At 36.7% G+C, this 10,107-nt stretch overlaps 1 protein-coding gene across 3 annotated transcripts in view; it reads right to left on the bottom strand.

The window, feature by feature from the left end:
* SLC44A1 (solute carrier family 44 member 1) overlaps positions 1-10,107 on the bottom strand; it is a gene marked incomplete at its 5' end in the record, with an annotated part of 163,569 nt that overhangs the window by 59,957 nt on the left and 93,505 nt on the right. Inside the window, 3 exon segments of one of the 3 annotated variants that reach the window (XM_027772667.1) lie at positions 107-2,313; positions 5,380-5,460; positions 8,155-8,391. In XM_027772667.1, coding sequence (XP_027628468.1) covers positions 2,290-2,313; positions 5,380-5,460; positions 8,155-8,391 — 342 coding nt within the window. 3 annotated transcript variants of the gene reach the window in all.

Genomic DNA, 10,107 nt, shown 5'->3' with positions numbered 1-10,107 from the left:
ATTGCGAGCATATGGAACAGGGAGCAGCAAGAGTCCATGATGCAGGGATGTCCAAGTGAGCAGAACCTAATTTCCAAGTTCAAGACTTCCATCAGGTCACTTTTGGGGGGGGGGACACCTCCTAACATAGCTAGTTCCTGGAATGTCTTCTGTTTTGATACCCATCTTCCAGACTTTTGCCAATTCTAAATTTAGTTCCCAGTGTTAATGAATACCCAAAATCTGTGTGGTTATGAAACAGGTGATATTCTGAACGTTCTTACATAATTTGCTCTCTCACCTATTTGGACAATCGTTAGTTACATAATGATATTGATTCCATTTTACATGATATAAAAGAGTACAGTGATACTATCTGATGACCTTAAGATGTTAGAAGTTAACTTCTGGAGAATTCAGCATTTCAAAACAGCTACTCTCACAAGGTTGGTTTCCCAGATCTTGCTAAGACATGAGCTCTTAATGTATTTTTTTTTTAATCCAGACTCTTATTGCAAATATTCTGAAAAATCAGAAATATTACATGAGCTTTGAAAAGAACCAAGGCATTTAGCAAAATTTAGCCTAGCTAGAGTAGAGAACACCGATACTTGAAAAAAAAAATACAATTTACCTTTTGCAGCAATTTAAAGGTCCAACCCTTTGAAAGGAAGCACATTAGCAAACAGCTGCTTATTAAGCCCTAGTGACATTAATTGTATGCATTTCCATAATACCAGTCTAACTCACTGTCTAATTCTGGTAGGAGGCAATGCTTTCTTTCAAAAGATTCTCCTTCCATGGAATGATAAAATGCTGAGGCTTTTTTTTTTCTTTTTTTTTTTTTTTTTTTTTTTTTTTTTTTTACAGAGCCTGTATTTAGTGCAATAAGTTTTAAAAAATCTGCTCTGAAATATTTACTTTACATTAACAAAAATAGCTTTTTTTAAAAAAATTGTAACAAAAAGGAGTTATCGCATAAACAGATCATGAATTATTCTTAGCAAATTACACTTTTTTTTTTCTTAAAGCATTCACCATTACAATAAGCAGAACAATGGAATATTAGCCATTCATATCTGGTAAGCATCAGGAATTAAAAAAGAAAAAAAAAAAAAAAGGAAACAAAGAAAGAACAAAAAACAACCAAACCCATCCCCAAACAAAAACAAGGATCATACTCAAGGACCAAAACATTAACCAATTCTGTAGTTAAACATTGTAGAGCTCTGGATACGCAATATGCAATGAATTGCCAAGGAGAGGAGCACCTGCCAGTGTGTTTTCAGATTGTATAGCAAGCATCTGAATAAAATGGCCGTTTAACCCTAAGCCACTGACGTTCCTCTGAAGCAGAAGCCCAAGCACCGGATTTTTCAAAGCTTTGTTCCATGTTTCTGTCCCTTCTTTATTTATTCCTCCCAGCATTACTTAATCTGCAAATCAATACACAGAAACTTAAAGGCTAAACTCGCTGGGTGCCCCAGCTTCCTTTCAAATCAGGCACACAGATGTGTGAAGGATGCTACTAAAATCAAAAAGAAAGACAACAATATAAGAAAAAAGTTTGCATAAGAAAGATTACCTACCCTTTCCTTTTTTTTTTTTTTTTTTTTTTTTTTACCTACACACTTTTATAGAAGCATTAGGGTAAACTACAAATACCTGAGGAGTTGGTTACTTTTTAATGTTGGCTGACAAATGTATGAGCTATTATGAAAATTCCCATACTGGGCCCATTAGAATGTTTCCAAAAGTAAAATGACATGGCTTCTTTGATTGGGGAAAACTTATTGGGGGAACTCCTTATTTATCTGAAAGCATATGCCCAGTCTTGATCCACTAGGACTTATGCATCAGTAAAATAAGACCTTGATTTTTTTATACATAGATCAGGGAAATCACCCCTGAATAAACTTCAGACAAAGAATTTGGTACAATAACTTCATCTAATTTAAATAACTAAAGTTAAAATCTCCTCTAAGTTATTAAAAATGTTAATCAGATATGAATCTTAACATTTCCATTAAGACAAGTACAGTTGAAAACATTAAATGACGGAAGTTGCCTTGTAAAAGCCACCCGTATGAAAGGAGTACATGTTTGACAAAAATAAGCATAAAAAAGGTATTAAATCCCTGTTCCTTTTCTCTGATTTTGGCTGATTATGTGTGTGTGTGTATATACACATACATATATGTATATACACACATACATATACATATATACACACACCCACACACACAAATACATAGTTATGTGTATATATTGTTTTGGAATGTCAATGGGTTCCATAACCGTCGGCTAGGTTCAAGCAGAACTTGCTCCCGAAGCCTAGAAAACAAAGTCATACAGAGTATAATCTTAGACAATTACCATTAAAAGGAGATTATGAATGATGTTACAAATATACACATGGTCACAAATAGCAATAGGGCAAAATGGATTGAGAATGCTTCTTCCCTGAACCTATATTCCTAAGGTCAAAACTCCTATGAACGTTGAAAGTCACGTGTCCTTCAGGATTATCTTGGAGCTAAGCAGCGCATACTACTCTCGCCCATGTTCCTGTAGTACCCAGGTGTTTTCCTCCCTTTCTTCTGTAAGTTCTTTCTGTATGACAGCAAGCAGACAGTCAGAAAATCTCTTTCCTAAACCTCTTCATCATGCTTGGTAAATTTTTCTAAAGTCACTTTCAAAGACTCGTAGAAAGAAAGACCTCATAAATCTTTAAAGTTTTCCTTAACTAGTGAGGCTTTCTCAAGAAAAAGTCCAAGAAGAAAACTGGAAGCTCTCATATTTAGTTCAATGATCCCCTGTCAAAAGGAAATTTTAAAACCTCATGTTCATGAACATTACTTTATGAGCTAAAAATAACCCCTAAATTAAAATACCCCATTAAGAAAGAAGACAGACAGTGAACTCAAACACAGGCAGTATTTCTAGAGGTATTGCAAAATAGACATGATGTTCTTTCACAGAACTTGCATCTAAGGGAGTAATATGTGAATGAAACCAAGCAAATACAAATAAACAGTTTTAAATTCTACCAATCCCAAACTTTGGGGAGGAATTTCTGGCACAATTCTTTGGGGATGTATATACTAGAGGGTGGTGGTCACAGGGGTCAACCCTAACCACACATAATGTGAAGAGCAATAAGAGAAGATGCTGATATGTTTTACACAAAGCTATTCTGTGAACATTTCACACTGCTGTATTGAAGGTTTTTTTTTTTCTTTTTAAAACTGTTGAAAACATCATTCTTAAGGACCAAATATTACTATATGAAAATATCCAAAGAACATGCACAGAAAAGATGTATTTTGGGAGTTAGCAGACAATTTTTGCCATTAATCTGCAAGCAAGGAACTGATGAACAACATAAAATGAAAGCAAAAGCTGAATGAAGATTTCAATGTATTGTTTGAGATGAGGAACACTAGTTTAAAACGGAAAATATGACTATAAAACTCTCTCTAAAATTTTTAGCTTCTGAAGAATGCCACCTAGGACTGCTACTACTATCTATAAATTGGGTTAATTATTGCCAGTAAATTAGGGGGTTAGGTAAGGAAGGTATATTTGCATTCTGGTCTACCATAACTTATCTACCATTTATTAAAGACTAATATGGGAATACAGGACGATTTGTAGCCAAACTGAGTTCTCCCCAACCTCCAACTATTTCTTCCTTTCTTTAAATGCTTATTACTGAAAAATGATTTAATAGAAGCATTAATCAGTGGAAAGATGAAAGAAGGAGGGGAAGCCTACTTTACCTTTTATGATTTTATATGTGCTTTTTAAGATTTAGGCTTTGAATCTTTATTTCCTGAACAATTAGGGTGACCAAGCAGCAGAAAGAGGGAAGCTTCCCCCCTTTCCCCATATCACCATCAGCCTGGCAGAATCCTGACTGCAATCTTCCTCAGTCCAAGGGAAGTAAGAGGATACAAAAACAAGAGGTGGGGAGTGGATAAGGAACCTGACTGGAGAGACTGCTGATTAGCTCCCCTTTACTCACTCAATCCACTTCTGGCTGATACATACCTAAAAATAAGAGCTATGTGGAGAGTCTGCATTCTTGTACTTATGATTGGAGTGATCTGTGCTTTGGGAATCTAAACATTTATGTCTGACTTTATAATCATTCATGCTATTAAGGGCAACATCAAAACACTGGAGAGTTATAGAGGAAAGGGTTTAGCTTTAAACATTTAGCTAAGTCTTTAATTTGGGTTGAATATGCAATTATTTTGCTTATACATACAGCCTCCCTGGGTCCCTTTAAAAAAGCCTATTTCTGTTATTCTTACAAGTTTAAAGAAGCTTGTGTTATATCACGTGTCTTAAGTTGGGAACCTATACACAAATCATTTATTAAAGTATAAGTAACAAACAAAGGAAATGCCTCCCCTTGCATCTGTGGGACATTATATGCAATTGGATGGCACACTATTTAGGACAAACTGATTAAGGATGTAGGCGGTAAGATAATATTTGGAAAAAGCAGTAAATACAATTGTAAAATATATGCTAGAGACATCTGTTGTTATGTCACAGCAACTGGGGATTCTCTTACACTGGTCAAGTTTTTTTCACAAGAAAATGGAATGGAGGTTATATATACATGACGAGGTCTACAAAATGTTCATGGGGAATCCATATTGTGAAAAAACTATGTAGGGTTTTCAAATGTTTTTGCACCAAAATAAACTCATACTTTAATTTCATTTCTCCATGAGCCTTTTTAAGTTCCCTCATATATATATTACTGACCAGAGGTGATGATTTATCCTTTTCACAATTAAGCTGGGTGAAGACTAGGTTGTTTATTGCATGGAAATATGCATGTTGATGGGAACAGCCTTGTTTGCTACTGAAAATAGCCTAAGAAACAAAGAAAGTACACGCAAGGCAACAGAAAACGTTGGCAAAGGGGAAAAGACAGCAATGTAAACAGAACAATATTAAAAAAGGGAGAATATGAATTGTTAGCAAGTTGAAAGGAATTGCTATTATCATCTTACAAAGTAATAAAAATAAAACTGTCAGTTCAAGTGTACACCCAACTGTTTGGGTTGATGAAAACAAAACACTGACAGTTAAAGAGAAACAGCTGTTTCACCTTAGGGACAAAACCACCCTCCCTTCTCCCCATGAGCTCTGACAAAGATGCCATTCCTTTCAGCTTACTTTTACAGAAGGTGGTCTCAGCTGGGACAAGATTTCTGCCATCCAAGTGATGGGTAAGCACACAAACAGAAAGAGCAGCAGGTCCTGAGTGATACAGACAACAAAAGCTTCTCCTGAAGAAGTGCAGTCAGTGAAGACAGAGAGAGAGAGGAAGTGAAAGTGAAATTCTTGGAGGGCGGCCACCTCCTCATCGCCACCTACCATCGGTTTTAGCTCTCTGGCATCAGCGACGCCTCCCTTACCAGCTTCTTTCATTGCTTTCCTACTGTTTTCCACAAACTCCTGCAAAACAGGGACCAGATTGCATCAATTCTTGGTTCCTTTGAGAACGAAGCTGGTAGATGAATTTGAAAGAATATTTACACTTTTTATTCAATCTTGGTAAAACACAGCAATAAATGATATTTAGTATCACACACAATAGTTGCTAAGTTTGTGGAGATTTTAGACTGCAGTCCATTGATGTACAATCTTCTTTGCACCTACTCACTGTGACAATCATATTAAGGCTCCAAAGACAAGGTTAGTTCCAGAGGTAACAGGAAATATTTAACATACCACCACACCAGAGGGTAGTGTGTGTGCTCCCGCAAGAGAGAAGGGGGAAAGAGATAAGTGAGAAAGCACTCACCATGGAGGCTGGTCAGGCTATAGCCCTTCTCTTCTATCTGTCCCTCATTTCAGGATTTTGGGCACGGACACACAACAAGCCTGCGGGTCCAAGACTCAAAACATGCAGTCGGCATATGGGATCTAGTTGCCTCAATCATCATGCCACTGGTTGGCCCACTTGTTATTTCAATGTAGAATGTTTAGTTTTCAATACTACTTATTCTTTTTTTTTAAAAGAATTATTTTACTTAACTTTATTTATTTATTTTTAATTTGACCAGAGAGGGACAGGAAGAGAGAGAGAGGGAGGGAGGGAAAATGAAAAAGGGCCCCAGCCCCAAAGCCACAGTCAGCCATGTGGGAGTTTAGTGCCCTTAATCTCCACGCCACCTGCCAGCCCCAATACTACCCATTCTTGAGAGAGGAATATCTCACAGCTGAATAACAAAGCACTATTTGTGTGTGTCTGTGTGCACGTACATGTGCTTGAGGGCACGTGTGTTTTCCAAAGATAGAAAGTGAGACAGAGGGACAAAGAGAGGGAAAGGTGAAAGCACCCTTATGGGGAATGGTCATGCCATAATCCTTTCTACTCCATTTCTCCCTCCTTTGGGACTTTGGGCATGCATGCACAGGTACACAGTGTACTTCTCAAGCTGCCAGGTCCGAAACTCAAACCATGCACTTGGCGATGTGAGATCCAGCTGCCTTAATCACCAGGCCATGGAGCTGGCCTGAAAAGAACTATTATTAAGAAGTATCTCTGGAGCCAACAGGTAGTGTAGAGCTTAAGGTGCTAAATCCCACAAGGCCAACTGTGCAATGAGTCCTGGACCCAGTGGCTTGAAAACTACACAAGGCATGTGTGCCCAAAGTCCCAAAAGGAGACTAGAGGAGAGGGAGAGCTGTGTGGTCATCCCCCCGGGGGGTTTTCTTTCTTTCTTTCTTTTTTTATTTTGTTGTTACCCTGGGGGGCGATTTCTCACTTTCCCTTTCTCTCTGGAGTGCACATGGTCTATAACAAAGACAAAAACAAAAAAGCATCTTTAACTTGGTACATTAACACTGATAATTGTTCTTAAACCATTTTATATGGTTTTTAAATTTTTAAAAAACCTTTAACTGAGGTCCTAATATAGAGAAGCTGAAGAGGATATATAATTATAAGAACTCCGAAGACAGTATCTGTGTAGAGGTTCAGGTCTTAACTAATGGGAAACAATATAGTCTACCAGTCATAGATCTGTTATCTGCATTACTCTTGAAATGATTTCCGTTTGGGTTGGTATATTAAGGATGATGAACTTTAACGAGGATTTCACAGAAATGTCATTTGGAACAGTGGTGAATGGAGAAAGACAAGGAGGACCTGGGAAATAACTATTTTGAGTCCCATTTCAGGAAAGGCACTGAGAATATCCCTGGCCCAATGTTCCAATTCAAGAGCTTAAAGGCAAGCTTAGAAAGTCCATTCAAGGGGCTAGCAGGTGGCTTGGTGGTTAAGGGTGCTGGACTCCCACATAGCTGACTACGGTTCAAGTCCTGGACCTGGCAGCTTGCCCTCTCCCTCTCTGGTCAAATTGAACTAACTAAATGAATGAATAAATAAAGTTAAATAAGATAATTAAAAAAAAAAAAAAGTCCATGCAAGGTGGTATGGTGGTTAAGGTGTTGGACTCCCACATGGCTGGCCACAGTTTGAGTCCCAGACCAGGTATTTGCTTTCTCAATCTCTTTCTTTCTCTCATATCCACATATGTGCCCTACAGCCAATTAAAAAATAAATAACATTAAAAAAATAAAGTCCATTCTAGGGCTAGCCAGTGATGAGGTGGTTAAGATGGCTAGATCCTACATGGCTGACTGCATAGTTTGAGTCCTGGACCCAGTGACTTGAAAAACACAACAGGCACACGTGCCTGCATGCCAAAATCCCAAGAAAAGAATGGCAGAGAGGCAACTGGGGCATGGTCATCTATCTGGGCGGTGCTTTCTCACTCAGTTCCCCATGGCTTTGTATCTTTCTAAGATAAGCACACATGCCCTAAAACAAATTTAAAAAAAAAGAAAAAAAAAAAGTCCATTCAAATCCATCTAACTGTAGAGAAAGAGGCAGCAAAGTGAGAGAGTGTGAACTTAAGGTTATTAATGAGTTCTGCTCCAGCTAGGTAGATTTGAAATATTCTTATCCAGGCCTTCTTTCCTGTTATCTCCAAGATTTATTCTCATTCATGAGTGAGTGCTCAGGTTGAATTCTGAATTACTCAGTTGCATATGGTGGGAATTAAACATAGAGAATGGTTTAGCACATTTTTTATTAGTATTTTTATCCCTAAAGCAGTAGAGGGTATTTGAAGTACTTACCATTAGCACTTTATCCATATAGAATTCTCTGCCAGGGCTCCCATCATTGTATTTTGTATCAATGGCAAAACACAAGAATAATACATCCACTACCATTTCATAAATGGACAGGAAGCAATGAGCGACTAAGAAAGCAAAGAGGCAGACGATGATCAGAGGCAGCACCCATACTGTGTAATCCTGCTGGTAGTTGAGAAGCATAATCCCAGCCAGACCCGTGCTGCAGACTATCAGCACCTGAAGCAGAAAGAACAAAGACCACATTTAATACCCTACTGTATAAAACGGCTACTTCTTCATCATTCACAGGCTTAAAATTCTCTTATCATTTATAAATAAATGATGGCTGCATAAGGCTATTCATGTCAAATTAGGAAGTATAATCCACATGTACCAACATAGGCAGAGTTATACATCATGCAACATAAATTCTTAAAAAATCATATTTTGACTGATTCTGGCTTATAGTAAAGATAATTAAGCTTTCTAAATGTTACGCTACTTCCTAAAATGTCATTGATTTAGAATCTGTGGCAATTTAAAAGATAAATGTATGCATGTATTTTTAAAAAATTGCACACTTAGCACTCAGAAAAACTACTGACATTTTAGAGTATTGCTATGTATTTTTTCTAAGCATTTTACATATATGAAATAGTACAACATAAACAAATCATTAAAAGTCCTTCATTAATATTTATAATATCATTATAAATGCTTCATAAATACTTACTCAACTACATAATTTCATCTTATGGGTGATTTAAAATTTACTTAACCATTTTCCTCCTGTTGGAGACTTACATTGTTTTCAGAGATAAGCAATACTGCAATAAACATCTTTATCCTTAGAAATTTTTCTGTATCTCATATTTTAATTAACATAGAATATATGGCAAATTTAATGTAATTTGCCATGAAGTTTAGATTTGGACTATCTGTGAAGAAAAAGGCTCCTAAAACATTCATACTAAAATAAAGGAAATAGCCAATTTGCTTATTGTCAAACTACTTATTCTGATACTTTATTATTTCATATGCAGTAAATTTTTCATTGTTCTTTTACATACATTTTACTCAGCTTTTCAATAAGCTTATGATTACTTTATGGCAAATATTATCATCCCATTTTACAGACTCAAAGACATGTGAGATACTAGCCAAGCTGTTCCAGGTCACAGAACAGAAGAGCAGACACCACTCAGATAATGGTCTTATAATGGTTAACTCCAGTGTTCTTTCCAGGTAAAAACTCAGTAAATACTTAAATACTGATGCAGAGCAGTAATGGGTTATTAGACACTCTTATCCAGCCCTTTCCTTGGCCTAGTATCATGGCTTAAACAAGGAAAGAGGTAGAATGATAGCTGTTTATCCTTGTCAAGTAGACTGAGAATTCTTTCGCATTTTCTCCAACGTTTATCAGTATTACAGTACACCTCATTTACCATGATCAGGACCAAGTAAACACACTAGATGATACACCGGATAAGCCTTCAATTGATCTCGCTCTCAGATGCTTTCAGAGAGCAAATCTGGGTCTGCCCAAAAGTTGGAAGAACATCCCCACCCCTACCACCATTTTTCTGGTGATAAACTTAAAAATCTGCTCATACTGACTGAATTTCTTGTTGATTTCCAGAATTTATATCTATTTTCTTCTACTCTCTGGTTTTGATTTTAGAATGAGTTTTTCTTTACATTCTCCACTATTTTTACATCTACCCTAGTGGAAATCTGAGATTCTTTATGCTCTCACAAGTTAAAACATAATTGAAACGTTAAAGTTGATTATAAGAAGATATGTCTCAAGTGAATTAGAGGCTGAAGCAAAAAAACTGTTGAGATGGAAGGTCGAATATTATGTCCAACTTAAGAAACAAGTACAAAGACTAGTGATATGTAGAGCAAAAAAAAAAAAAAAAAACAAAGTCAAAGAAATGTAATAATTTC

The sequence above is a fragment of the Tupaia chinensis genome, unplaced genomic scaffold (genome assembly GCF_000334495.1).
Source record: "Tupaia chinensis unplaced genomic scaffold, TupChi_1.0 Scaffold000291_1, whole genome shotgun sequence".
In the NCBI taxonomy this organism is placed as follows: domain Eukaryota; kingdom Metazoa; phylum Chordata; class Mammalia; order Scandentia; family Tupaiidae; genus Tupaia; species Tupaia belangeri.
Note: the sequence above shows the minus strand (reverse complement) of the source record. Positions and strands in the feature narration are given on the sequence as shown.